At 38.9% G+C, this 15,221-nt stretch overlaps 1 protein-coding gene across 1 annotated transcript; it reads left to right on the top strand.

Moving 5' to 3' along the window:
• The first annotated feature begins 123 nt into the window (after positions 1-123).
• On the top strand, positions 124-13,265 carry LOC144663383 (uncharacterized). The gene is made up of 8 exons (XM_078524306.1): positions 124-435; positions 1,466-1,673; positions 2,973-3,292; positions 5,693-5,833; positions 8,392-8,717; positions 9,947-11,092; positions 11,845-12,112; positions 12,699-13,265. The coding sequence occupies exons 1-8, from the start codon at positions 259-261 to the stop codon at positions 13,101-13,103; spliced, it is 2,991 nt and encodes a 996-aa protein (XP_078380432.1). The 5' UTR covers positions 124-258; the 3' UTR covers positions 13,104-13,265.
• Positions 13,266-15,221: the final 1,956 nt, after the last annotated feature.

Below are 15,221 nucleotides of genomic sequence, written 5' to 3'. Positions count from 1 at the left end.
CAATACGCCGATGCATTTATGACCCCAGTGCTCTTGAGCAACAAACACAAATAACGTACCCCCGTATCGTTTTTCTCGGAATAACTTTGTCACGCCCTATGCACACAAACGGCGACGCTACAATTACACGTAGCACCGGGGCGATGAAATAGTTTACGGTGCTTGAAAGAGCTTCTCTGTGAGTTGCGATGTAGCTATTCACTATTCTTTCTTCTTCTTATGTTATAATATCAGTTCGATTGCGTTTAAACGAGTAAAATGGCCTCTGGTAAAACGAAAACCATTGAGGAAATCGACGATCTTTCGGACATGCTTCAAACAATGGCGGCGCTTGGTATTTCGTGTAAAGGATTACAAACTTTGCATCAGATGAAAGATCGAGTAAAAACTGAATTAAACCAGTCACTAAATAAGCCCAGCTGGACGGCAGGTCAGGTAAGAATTCTCCAGAGTCGAAACAGTCAAATATAAATACTAAACAGGAATTGTCTTCAGTCTCAACCTTGTTTCGCAATGTCCTAACTAAATAATCACGTAAGACCACAGCAAAACCGTTCAGTGACGCGTAAATGCTTCAAGCGTACAACAGCGTCAAAATCGAAAGTATTGAAATAATTTACTTTCTTAAAGAATTCAATACTTTAACGCATTTTGCTATCCAACGATCATGATGATTTAATTATTTGGCACTCAGTTTCGTGTAAATCTAAATGTGTGCAAGAGTATAATCATTTGCACCATGCAGACATAGACATGCATCAAAATCGCTCGTTGAATTCACCGGGAGCCAGACATGAAATGTCTTCCCGCTCAGTGCACGGATTTTGTGATTTTCTGATAAACAAATACCTTTTTTGGCAATAAACATTGAAAAAGATTTAATAACGATTTTCTTTATCAGTCTGTTTCCCAGAAACTCATCAGTACTTTCCACGAAAGTACATTTAAGTGTTCACGAATCAATCATGTTGTTTGAAAAGTTTATTGGTATGACTGGGATGATTGATTTTTAAATTGAACCAGCTTTGAAAAATTACTTTACCAAAAGGATTTATTTTAAGATATTACCACTATGACGTTGTGCATTTCTAAACATATCTTGGCCACATTGAAAGGCCAAATATTTACATTGCATGCAGGCCTTATTGGTTGGCAAACGCTCGTTGGTAGAGGACTGTAGCAACCGCCTCAGCCCTCATTTTGCTCATTTATCTCCGCTACAGCCCTTATTTTACTCATTAATCTCCGCTACAGCCCTCATTTTGCTCCGATTTATCTCCGCTCGCACGCACTGTTTATTCCCTCGCGGAAAAAAGGGTACTTGGGGGCTTTTATTAGAAGTGGAGTGTCAAGTCTTCAATTCCCAACGAAACTAAACCATTAACACCAATGAAAGGAGACAATCTTAATCACTTATGGAACCATGATGATAGAGTTATTAATCCCTTTCTATTTAATGTTCTAGGCCTTTTCAATTTTATCAGAAGCAAAAGATGAAGATGCTCGGAAAAAACAAACCTTACTTAAGTTTTACACCGATGGCGAGCATTGTCTGAATAAAATGGATGAGAAAATTCTGACTTTGCTGCAGAAGAACGCGGGAAACGTTACAGAAAAGATAAAACATCATCAAGAACAACTAAGAAGGAAGGAATACTTCCTTCTAGTGGCAGGTAAATAAAAGGCTGTTTAACATTTGATATCAAGAAATACATTTTAAGATCCTTTTAAGACAAATGCAAATGCATAAAAAGTTTTAGGTTAGAATACATGTATATAACATTTAAGTGTGTTAAGCAAAACGAATACACTGTAATTAATTAAACAATTTCAGCAATTAAAATAAACAGTTTTGCACGGATTGACTCAGCTTGCGTGTTTAAAGTTAGTCCACTTTCCTTGAACAATAGAAATTCATAAATCAGACATTCCAACTTTTTTCTGCATTTTATCAGGATGATAAATATCTCCAAAACATCTCAAGAAACATCAACAAATTTGGCGTGGTTGTAAAAACCAAAAAGCCTGGAACTGGTACAAAGTTAAACCGCAAAACGGTAAATGAACACGAATTTCCATTCGGAACGTCGCAACAGGAAAAACGAAACTGCCTATTCATAAGTTCTTTTCCTCAAGGAAATTTTCAAGAGAAAAAATGTATAATTTAAATCATAACAAAGTCCAGTTTTTCATGATCAGTGCTACCGTGTAAAAGTAACTTGCGTAATACTGGTAACGTTTCTTTGCCTTAGACAATGCAATGCACAATGCTTATAATAATAATAAATAATAATAATAATAATAATAATAATAATAATAATAATAATAATAATAATAATAAATAATTAACTTATATTGCGCAATTATCATAACATAACAATATAATTAAAAATAAAAAAAGCTAAAAATTTAAAATTTAAATTCACAAGCTAAAAAAGTTTAAAATGGATATAACTATAAAAAGAAATGTACAATTAAAAAGCTTTTGAAAATAAAAAGGTCTTGATGGCTTTCTTAAAACTTTGCACTGATTACTTGTTTCTTATTTCACTTGGAAGATCGTTCCGTAATTTAAGGGCGGCCACATGAAAACAGCGATCCCCAAGCGTAGCGTGAGATTTATATTGGCTATAATTAAGGCGTAAACCATTGTTGGAACGCAGGTTATGTCTTCCAGCAGTTTCTATAACGGAAATAAGTTCAACCATACGCTTTAAAAGTAATCAAAGTAATCAACAAAATTTTAAAAACTATACGATATCTAGCTTCTACAAATAGAAAATGTCCACAAATAGAAAAGCCATACAAAGTGCATCACATTTACGTTTGTGAATTTTTCGGTAATGTTATTGAGGTTTCGCTGGATATTTCACGAATTTCACTTCATGACGAACATAAACTAATTATTATAAGGGCTGCTATAACTGAAAAAGTAATATTTATAATGATTAACGGTTTCATATGTTTTAAAGGTGAGACAGGCTCTGGAAAAAGCAGCCTTGTTAACCTTATTCTGGGTGAGGAACTTCTTCCGTATTCTGTACTCAGCACGACGTCCACCATATGCGAATTGAGATACGGAGAACAACGCAGAATTGTGGCCCACTTTAAAGACAAGGATCCTGTGACAGGGCTTCTTACAAAGACCTTCGATCTGGTGGAGCCTCCAGCAGGATCTTCGAAACAAAGTTACCTCCAGCAGATCTCTCCTTTTGTCCATGTGAAGAATGAACGAGAAAAAGGATCAGTTTACAAGAAGATTGAAATATTTTGGCCCCACCAACTTTTGGAGGTAGTTATTAGTTAGTCTTGTTGTTAGTTTACATGCAATGCGCAGAGAAAATACGCCAAACGACCAAACGGACAAAGAAGGCACTAAATAGAAAGATTTTTTCTGGAACCGCCTGTAATTTTTTCGAAATTTAGGGACTGGTTAGTTTTTGTCAACACAAGCCATACCAGTACGAGAGCCATGTGATGTCCTTACCTGGACAGTTGGGCGCGGTTAACTGCAATATAATCCAGTTGAATGTGAACTGATTGATAAACATAATCAAGACAATTGTATATTTTGCCTCCACTACACATCCGGACACACAAGACATTGATTAAATTTGGTGCTTTGGCCAGCCAAGCCATCGTCCCGTTTATTCCATCTCAACATATAATACAAGCTATGAATAAAAGATAAATACTAAGTGCACCAAAGCCGGACACGAAAACCCCTAAAAACCAGCAAGTGGAGAAAACGGGGAACGTGTGGCCCCGACCAAGGCAGTGGCGCAACCCTTGGGGGTTTAGGGTATTCTTATCTAACTACTGTAAACAAATACTTTTCCAAATATATGATCTTACAGTGATACAATTATGATAGCAAACCTAAATATTTAAACAAGACGAAGCGTCATTCGAAATAAAATTATATGATCTTACAGTGATACAATTATAATAGCAGAACTAAATATTTAAACAAAACGAAGCGTAATCCTGCATCCACTGATGACATAGGAAAAACAAATATAACAAAACATTGACCAAAACGTGGCGAAGGCTGACCGTAGAATGACTCACCTTTCTAACGGCCACCTATTTAAACTCAAATCCCACTATACACTGCGCACCTCAAACCCGCAACCAGCCCTCTGATCCGTGCCGGCAAAATTTAACAATTGGTTCATGCTTTAGCGTGCTCCATCGAGTTATGGAGCACGCGGGAAGTTTGGAGAGCACGAAAGAAGTGTAAGAGTTGCCCGAGGCGATAGCCGAGGGCAACTCTAGCTTCTTGAGTGCTCTCCAAACTTCCCAAGTGCTCCATAACTCGATGGAGCACAGCTAAAAGCATGAACCAATTGTTTTATAACATTGCCGGTGGAATTGTGCATCAAAACCGGCCGCGGGAAAAAAAACTGTGTTTATTGTGTGCAGTGTGAGAACATAAACTTTATAGCGGTCGAGCAATAAATTACACATGTACAAGTTTACACGATTGGAGCAGTTTGTGTCAAATGGCTGATAAATTGACTTAGTTTATACGGTGGCAGAGCGAAGGAAAAAAATTGACGAAAACAGCAAATACTGCTGCTGATTCTGAGGTTAGTTTTCGCTGAATTAAAATTAAATTGTTTACTCCCGAGTGGAAGAAAATTAAAACAAAACAACCTCGTACAGCCGAACAGATTCCAAGGGTTAAAAGAGTCAAAGAATTCGGTTCCATGCTTATTTTTAAGTATTTTTGTGGACCGATTTTATTTGTAATTGATGTAAATAAACATTTATTTTTGAAACGGTAGTTGAATGAAGCGCCCGACGAAGTAAATTTTTCCCGAGCGGCAAAATCACAACAGAGCCGTAGACGCTTTGGTGTAATGCTTAAAACGCGAAAACTTTCGTCAGGCAGCTAGTTTTTAGTGCCATCGAGCTGTTGTCATTCATGGTTGGCCCATTCTTCCACATTAGGGCCGTGAAAAAATGATTTTCGTCCTTCGAGACTCGCACGTTAGTTGTTGTTGTTTGAATGAAGAAAAGCACACAAACAACTTTGACGGCAAAATCGAATTTATTTTCTCTTTCGCTCTCCGTCTCGAAAAAAGAAATAGCTTACCTTGTAGCTCGTATCATTGGAAAAATATAGAAAGGATTCACTTTTCATATTCCGAAGATAATATGTCATCGCTTTCGCAAAACACAGCGTATGAGCTTCACTCAGTGGGATTTTCACTCGCGCCTTACGTCATCAGCGTGCTCCATCGGGATTTTGAGCACGCTTACGTATACTGAATTTGATTGCGCGGCTCTGCTAGCTATGTTATAAAGTAATTTATGCTAATTTAAGATCATCACAAATTACATTTTCCCTGGACGGGACCAGCCACTTCACTAAAAAGAGATATATAGGTCTTCAGAAAACTCCTCAGCAGGTGCTACGAAAAAAACTACTCTGTACCATCTTAGTGCCAATGCAACTCCGGCTAATGCACACAAAATATTCAAGTCTCATCTTAAATGTTCATTTCAAAAAGTTTTTGCCATTACGATTATCAGATAAATTGCGTCTTGCCTGGCCATAAAACCCCTACACAAGGTGGTTCCACTTGTTAAGACCACTTCTCTTACGAGATAATTCTTACCCAGTTTCATCATATTTACCAAGGCGCTTCGTGGATATAAGATGTCAATCAACTTCTCATTTCAGAAAGGCGTGGTCATTATTGACAGTCCTGGAATTGGTGAGTCTGAGATCATGGATGAGATAGTCACACAGTATCTGCCTCAAGCCTTTGCATTCATTTATGTCATTAACAGTGCAAACGCTGGAGGAGTTCAAAAAGACAGGGTGAGCATTTGAACATAAGTAAATAACAGAAGTGAGATTATTGTTATTTGCAGCAAAAATAGGTCTTCCTGAAATGGTCGCGTTATGTTGTTACAAATGCAAAACTTGAGCTGACCATTGTTTCTCTATTAATTGTTTTCTCGGGAATTATAACACAAACAAAATCACATTTTTTCCATGTATGTAAAAGGCAACCTAAGATGAATGCAATCATCCCACCCATTTTGTAATCATCTCGCCTAGAGGGTGCATCATGACAATACTTCCAGGCGCTCGTGTTAGGCTCACAGGATTCTAAAAATACAAGGATTCAGGCTCAAAGACAGCACAAAGATAGGGCTTATAGAACTGCACTGCAATGCTTGAGGCGCCAAGATACCCCTCTGTAACAGACTTGGTGAAACCCGACCTGGTGGGTTATTTTGCCCTCCCTGGTGGAAGTTTAACCTTCCTGACCCTGGTGATTATATAAAGAATCCCTGGTCAATTTTATTCCTCCCTGGTGTGGAATGTAGTTGACCTGGTGAGGTGTGTTCCCCTGCCAAAAAAGATTTCGAGTTTTGAATTTAACTGAAAAGTCCCCGAAATAACCATGCGTTTGCGCTCGCGTTTGGCTGCCTGGTTCCATATCAAACTGCCCTCAAATTGCATAAAATACGGTCTCAGATACCTTAAAGATATAATAAACGCCCAGGGCGTCTATTAAATTTTCGGGGTATTAGGGGAAGCGTTAAATAGATATGAGGCGTTTATTTAACTTTAACTGTAGCAACGCCAACAAATCTAACCAAACTAATCTAATCTGCGCTGATTCAAAGCCTAGAGATATCGTTCACAGTTCGATATCGACGTTTTCATCGTCATCAAGGTCAACCATGTTGGCGTTGTTGGACTCTTCGATGCCCGAGTCAAGCAAGAAACTAACTATATTGCGTGATTTCACTTTATGGAGCATTTCCTTGGCTTTTGAGGTGATTCTTACGTATTCTTGGAGGTGGCGTCTATTAGTCACGAGGCGTTTATTAGAGGGGGGCGTCTAAAAGAAACTTTACACTTCAGGGGAGGCGTTTATAGGTGGTTTTTACTGTCACGCCGCGAAAAAATAAATCCAAAACTATCGAGTCAAAGAATATTAGAGTTACAGTTTGAAGAAAGCTACTATATAAACTTTTTGTCCAAGTCTCAGGTCAGCACTTTATTCCGTACTCGAGTTATCCGTCAAAATGTTTCACGCAAACTAGAGAGCACAGTGTGGAAACGCCATGCTGGAGTCCAATGGCAGTCGGAAATCCATGAAAGCATCTGGCATAACATTCTGCTACAAAAAGTGGTCAGATCACTCTCATGAACAATTAAACATTCAAATGAACACTTCTCGCAAAACCTTAACTGTTCAGATTGTTAAAAATCGCAAGATGAGGCATTTTTTATGAAAACGCGACAGCCTTCTGGCGGCCATCTTGGATCTCGTGTGGCGTAAACGGCGAATGCTATCGAGCTAAAAACCTTCAACAAGATATATATTAAGGACGTCTAATAGCCAGTGAAGGATAAAAACTCAGGGGTCTTGCGATTCTGGATTTTGGAATTTTGATGACGTCACGTGAAAACCAAGAATTAGATACGAGGTGTTTATTTGAGAGTGAGCGTTTATTAGATCATTTTTAGATCACTTTTCAAAATTTCTCGGGGAGGCATGCCCTTGGACCCCCCTTAGTAGTTTGTGCCTTCGGCCCTCGTATGATCACACCTTTGGTGCTCTAGCGCATTGCAATTTCAAATCTTGCTTTTAGGCCAGCTAAGTACAGAAAAATTAAGATATGATAGTAACCTAAATCATTTTTTACTTTGGTGAATAAAAACCTAATTTTGGGAATACAGTGAAACTCCATAAGAACGGACACTTGTGGGTCAACAAAATGGCCGTAATACGGGGCTGGTCGAAGTGCGAAAATGTAAATAGTACAGCTACTCTTGTTCATTGTTTCAACGACTTGCTAAATTTGATCCATTACTGATTTAGTGGCGGTAATGCGAGCTGAAAATGGGCGCACGGGCATCGAAAAATCAAATTAATACCACACTGACAATTACAGCTGTTGTTTTGACGACATCGGTGGTTTGAAGCATGGGCACGATACCCCTCTTCCACCTCAGTTTGTTAAATACTGGGTCGCACAGTTTTGCATGGACATACATACATGATTAGATTCGATAAAATCATCGGTCTCCTAGCTGACGAAAAACTGAATCAACTTGGTGGATTTTGGTCTGACCTGGTAGAGTTTTTGTTGAAAACTTGGTGATCAATCGGGTTTCACCAGGTCTGCACCAGAGGGGTGCGCCAAGTAACAAAAACTGTCATTTTTCCCGGGTTTTAAAAAGAGGAAAGCCTCACCCTTAAGGCTCTAAAGCAAAACTTCAGAAATTTGTTCATACCTTCCTCCCTTTGGGACTGTGAGTTTGATTATGGACAGTACATTTAGCAAAATTAAATGTAGTATATACATTTACATACCATTTAATACTTATTAAGTCAGAATGCTCTTGATTTACAGCTTGAAAAGTTGCTAGAAGAAGTAAGGAAGATGACGCTTGAGGGACAAGAAGAATCAGTCTCATCCCAGTGCGCGTTGTTCGTGTGCAACAAGTGGGACCAAGTTCCGGAGAAAGAAATTAAAGAGGTCCAAAATCATGTGATCAGGAAGCTGACAAAGTGCTGGCCTGGTATTAATCCTGAGTCGCAGATCATCCATATTTCAACAAAGAACGCCAGTATCGCTCAGAACCACGGAATTATCACCGACGAATTTTTCGCCTTGATGGATGGTATGAGGTCTATGGTTTTGAAGAGCATCGAAGCTAGGCTGGAAATGCACTGGAAGTGAGTTTTTACGTATGTCGGGTTTTTCCCATTGATTTGACTTTAAAACCAAAACAATTAACTTAATTTAAGAAATTATCATTATTAAAAGCTTCTACTCCTAATTTGAGGGCACAAAAAACATACTGAAGTACCAAATTAGGTATAAAAGTTGTCAATTCTATAATAGTTGCGATATAAATGCTTCTTACAGATTTTAAAATATAGGTCTCAGGGCAAAAACGGTTCTTTCTCCCTTGTAAACGGACAAACATTGACAAGTAACGTAGTTACTTTAGATATTTTGTGCGCTTAAAAACCAAAACGTTTATACAATTTTTTCATACTTTTCGAAACTGTTGTGTCTCTATCAATGAAAATGCCTGACGAAGAGACACTGAGCAGTCTTGAAACATCTGAGATATAACTGTGTAAAATCAGTCTTTTGAACAAACATAGAGTATTATGTGCATACCTTTAAGATAAGATGATACGGATGAGACCCGTTCACATTTTTGTTAGAACGATGCAGTAATTTATGGCCCAGATTGTCCAAAGTGTTTTCATAAGAGTCACACTGAATGATATTTATTTACTTTTAATGAATTTATGTGTGTTTTAATTACCAAAGATAAGTATGTTTTGGGAGTTACTGCAGCTGATTGAACCGAGATCGAGGTCCATAAACTTGCACCCCGAGACTTATATTTCGTGATTTAACCCGATTTGGCCAGTTCAAACTAGTTTTATCTGTATTGCATTGCTAACAAAAGATACATTCATTCTCTGAAACAATAGTGCCCTTAGCCTGCGAGCAGGCTCTCTATTCGGGGGAAACGTGAATTGAACTCTTCGCGCACTCGCAGGATCGCGCCTTTGGCGCTCGAAGAGTTCAATTCACGTTGTCCCCGAATAGAGAGCCTGCTCGCAGGCTATAGTGCCCTTTAAGCCTGTTTCCTATATTAAATCGAAATTGTTGGTTAGCCAGAACCGTAGTATGGTATGTTCTTTAGCTTAAAAGAAAACATTTTGACATTGATAATGATTTTCAAAATCAAATCGGAGAAACTTTTTTTCGCGAGCGATCCATCTTGGCGGTTATTTCGATTCGTTTATTGGTCTGCACGAGGAACCAACCAGAAAAAAAGCTCATACACGCTTATATTGAGGCTGAAGACTTGCATTGCATCTTTTTTTTCAGTTGTTAACGAATAAACATATAAAAACACATTTTATTTTATTCCCTTCAGATGGCTAGATTACTTGCTCTCACGGATCATTTATCAAGCAAAGGCTTTTGTCATGAATGCCTCCCGAGACCACGACAAAGTCGCTCGCAAAATGGCCTTGATTCTTTTCCGCTTGTTTATGATTGAAAAACAACAAACGCAAGTTATGGACGAGCTTCATAACTATTTAAAGGTTCGTGTCAATCGTGCTGTTCAGGATCTGTCCGAGTATCTGAAGTCGGATGGTGTCAGAGCCCGCTTCACCTCATGGACCTTAGACGAAGTTCCGAAGGCGGAGAGTTCCTGGGAGGTGACAAAAAGCAATATCGCAAAAGTGTTAGGAAGACGGTTGCGAGAAATCATAGAACATTGGGAAGAAGATAAGCACGTATTCTCAAAAGCTCGTGAGTCCCTTTTACAACACTTTCAGCAGCGGTACAATTTTGTTGAGGGGCAGCTGCGGAATCTCCAAGTTGCTGTTACAAATGACGACCTCGATGTTCCAGAAAGTAGTCCCCACAATGAAAGCTTAAGCACAGCAGGAAAGGTTATCATTGGCGTCACTAGTCCAATCTGGGTTCCACTTACCCTAGTTGCGTTGGTCATCGGTGTCCCTGTGGTCGGCATACTGGCGATTAAAAACAAGCTGAACGATAAGAGAAGAATCATGAAATACGAAAAAGACAAGTGTGCTTTCATGGCTGAAACGTCCGCAGACTTTCTTGATGACGCTACAAACGAACAGGTGCTCAAGTTGTTCGTGAAGGACCAACTAAAAGAGGCAAAGCTGTGTCTGAAGCAAATTGAAGCCCGAATTCCGGAACTGATCCAGGCTGACAAGATGTTGTATAATGAACTCCGTGATGAAACCCGCTCACAGGAAGTAATACAAGAGCAGTACCAACCAATAATGGATGAAGCTCATGATATCAGGGGACATTTGGCAGTATTTGGGTTAAAAGAAATCCGTTCTGTTGATATCAGCAGTAAGGAGTTAGACTGGAAAGAAGACCTGTCGTCCCGTCTTGGCAGTGGTGCCTTTGCCACTGTGTACCAAGGGAAGATGAGAAGGCATGGAGTCGAGCAAATTGTGGCATTAAAGGTTTGCAACGAAATACTTGACGCCAAAAACGCAAACCTTATCATGGCGGAAGTGGACCTTCTGAGGTAAATGATTTTAACTGATCATCCGTTAAGGCCCTTTAGATTACCGCCGTACATATCAGAGCTGATTTATGAAGTGAGAAAGTATAGAATGAGGAAATCAAAACATCGTGAATACCAGCGGCAGTAAGGGCAAGCTTTAGCTTATTCAATGTCTTCAAACTCCTAGGCATTTGTCTACAACTGGTTTTCCTTAAACATAACGCACCTAATTCTCAGTTGTATTTGCAGGTATGTTTTACCAACAGCTGTCTCAAGATTTTTGTTAACTTAACCAAAATAATTTGATGAAGGTCACTATACCTTTTTCATAACAATTTTAGGCTAGGTGTCTCTTTGGAGACCCATTGCCGGGAATAGCGACATATGGGATCCAGGATAGTAAAACACTGTACGTTTTGCCTTGTAAACTTCAAAAGCCCTTGCTGTGCAAAATACAATTGTCAAATTTGACCACTGTGAATTCAACTCTTTTAGAGAACATCTTGGTATCGGTTGTTTTTACGCCGGTATCGGACAACGGGCGCACTAATTTGGCAGTAATTTCATATGAGGTACGGTTTAAATGATGTGTTACGTGAGATAACAATGATTATGGAATTTGCTGAAAGTTTTCGTTTCTTGGGACCCTGTGCTAACAAAAGCCGATGCTGGAGATGGAATTAAGGCGGAATGAATTTAAGAAAATCGGAAAAGTAAAACGATTTTAAATCGCCTGAGTGTATATGGTCTGTTCTTTTCATTCTCTTTATTAGAAGATTGGACCATCCTCACATTGTTAAGTTTTGTGGCACATCACTTCTCAAGAAATCGGGCACCGCAAGGGTAATCCTGGTCATGGAGAAGTGCAAAGGAAGCTTGAAGAGTCACATCTTTGATCACCCAGAATCAGTTCCTGCAAAAGCGAGAAATCCGGCTGTCAAAAGAGAAGCATGCCGATGGGCCAAAGAGATCGCTGCTGCTGTTACGTTTATCCACAAACAAGGAGTTGTCCACAGAGACCTGAAGTTAGAGAACATCTTGGTATGAATCGATCTTACCAGCATTTTAAAATCTAAAACGAACCGACATAGAACATAGTTCGAAATCTTTCTGAAAGTTTCTTTCGTTTCTTGTTATAAATGGCCACTAAAGGGGCCATTTCACTACTGAGCTTAAAATTTACCATAATTCTTTAATTATCACCATACAATATAATCTCCTTCGCAGCCGTTTTTTGGGTTGTCACGCAACGCTTCTCCACAAGTTTCTGTGGGGGGAGCGAAAAACGACCGCGAAGGAGACTACACACAGTACGCTATCGACATTACTGACCCTACCAGTATGCAATACACATGTCACATCCCAACTTAGTAAATTATCTAGCTGACCTGAGTCTCTCCGTAGCTCAGTAGGTAGAGCGCCACCCCGGTTTGGGAGGTCATGGGTCGAATCCCGTAAGGGAATCAGATTTTTTCTTTGTTGTAGCTCGAACGTATTGTTCTGGGAACATCTGATGACCAATCAACTTCATTTTGTTGCTATGGGTTCTCTCTTAGATTACGTTAAATGATTTGTTTAATTTTTAAAGCACTATCAAATAGCATATGCTTCTTGTTTTCTTTTGAAGCTATCAGAAGAGAACTCAGTGAAGGTTACTGATGTTGGAGTTTCTAAAGAAGCAGAGGACATCACTGGCACTTTGGCGGGAACCCCTGTGTACATCGCACCAGAAGTGTTTCATTCTGAGGTGTATGACAGCAAAGCAGACATATACAGCTTTGGCTTAATACTGTGGGAGATGTGGTACGGGCAGCAGGCCTTCGCCGACGTTAACTTGACGATAACAGCTTTCTTTACATTGGTAGACAAAGGCCATCGTCCGAAAGATGTGAAAGGTAGCATGGTGCCTCCACCCCTCTGGAAAGAACTGATGGAGAAATGCTGGAGTGGAAACCCTGAGGAACGCCCTTCTGCCAAGAGTTGCCACGAACAAATCACAATACTGTCTCAGGAGGTTGTAATACCACTGTAACGGGACATAATAACTTAAGTTACACTTAACACTGTAAATTAAGTTACAATAGATTGATCCTTAGGACGCGTAGAAATCAGTAACCCTCATTTATCATCTTTATAGATAGGTAAATAAGGGTGTGTACTTACTACTCCTAGAAATAGTTTGATTTAGAGTATCTTCGCTTCCGGTCCGCTACCTTTCTCCTCGCTCAACAGGCGAACGTTGTTCAAACCGTTGTTCAAACCACGATTACTAGATAGTCCAAGATTAGTGTCAGTTTTGGATTTAATTTTGTAGCTTTTAACTTTACAAGGCATTAGCAGTGACAAACACTTTATTCCTGAAAAATAACAACATTTATTCAGTATAACTAAAAAGCTAATCGAGCTGAGTAAAAATAAGCAATAGTTACGTATATATGAGGTTTTTGGGCACTAAAGTATGACAAAATAAAAAGGTAAAAGAAATAAATAATAGAATGAATAAATGATTGAATAAAAAAAAAAAAAACAAGCCAACAATAGGTACCAGTTGAAAACTCAGACAGTAACTTTGTAAGATTTCGAGTTGACTTTGTTTTTCCAAACTTTTACAGCTGCAAATCGAATGTTGAATTTACCAAAGTTTTTTCAATAATATTGATGCAATAGGTTGATTTAGAAGCCTAGTATTGTATGGGTGTACTGACGATACTGATTGAAAAAAGGTTTCAATTAAAGAAGGAAGTAGATTATTATGATACTGATACATGAGATCAGATCAGTTAATTTAAGAATCTCAAGTTTCGTGAACAAAGGCTCAGAGGGTTCATCTTGTTTTGAATATTTTCTTATTTTCTCTTTTTATTTTCTTCTCTTTTGGAGAATTTCTAAAAGAATAAGGGTAGAACTATAGATTGACACATTTTCTTTTGGTATTCAACAACCTTTATTTTTCTTACAACCCTGTTGAATATTAACTAACTGAAAGTCCGTGGAGGGCTTGATAATGTGGCAGGGAAGAGCGGGGCTGATGAATTAAATTTATGATTATTAATGAGGGTTTTATCTGTATAAATCCCTCCTTTCAGGGATTTATACAAATAAATACCTCAAACGAGGGATGTTTCTGTATAATTTGTTAAACCTCTCCTTAATATTCTAGGCTACGACTATATTATTTTCCTGACCAAATTAAACCCCAATGATAAAGTTTTGAAAGCAACCTAATACAAAACAATTTAAACCGTATAGGCAGCCCAAACATTTCTTAGGTTTAATTTTCCTAATATTTTAAGTATTTTGAAATCAAAAAGCCTTCTTCTGTTTCTAAATCTATTTTGAAAATATAAAATTCAAGAATAAACAGAATCGACATAAGCGATTTGCTCAGCTCAGTTGAATTTGTTGCTGCATATTGCCTCAGTTCAAAATTTCTTCTGCTTAATTATCCTGTTTGAAAACAACAACGCGCGTCTTATTCTTGAAAACATGGCATTCCTAAACGTTTCTTAACAACTTATCTGGAGTTCGGTTCCGCTGAGAAGCTTTGGCAACAGTGACCATGTTCCTGTCCTTGGTTTAACTCTTCGTAAAATGTCCTTGCCGTTTCTCTGGAGGTTTTTCTTCGTACGTTCTGGGCGGTGTACAGAACACACCAACCCGTTGTTGCGAACATCACAAAGGGAAAAACAAATCATCAAAACATCAAAACAGTCTTGCGTTATTCAAATAAGCTTGACAAGGCACAGTGAGTCGCGAAACCGTGAAAATCGCATGATCAGGAGGGCATTCTGAGGCCTAGTTCAGACATCGTGCTCCTGCCGTGCCGAACTAAATTCAGGAATTAAGTTCGACAAAAGCACGGCAGAAGCACGGCGTCTGAATCAAACTTTTGAATTGAGTTCGGCAAAGCAATTTAGTTCGACACGGCATGTCGTGACGCACGATTCTGGCACGGCAGCGGTTCAAACGTCGTGCTTTTGCCGCACCAAACCAAATTCATATATTATATTAATGTATTTTGGCGGTATTACGTTCCCGCGAGGAGTTACGGGGAGACCCGAGAATAATTCGCCTTTACGAAGTATGCGCACAACCTCGTCCCCAGGGTCTTCTCCGTTTTTAGCCGCCATTTTGAAAACGGAGAAGACCC

The sequence above is a fragment of the Oculina patagonica genome, chromosome 8 (genome assembly GCF_052425735.1).
Source record: "Oculina patagonica isolate OP01 chromosome 8, crgOcupat, whole genome shotgun sequence".
Lineage (NCBI taxonomy): Eukaryota > Metazoa > Cnidaria > Anthozoa > Scleractinia > Oculinidae > Oculina > Oculina patagonica.
The sequence above is the reverse complement of the archived record's forward strand: the minus strand, read 5'-3'. Positions and strand labels throughout refer to the sequence as shown.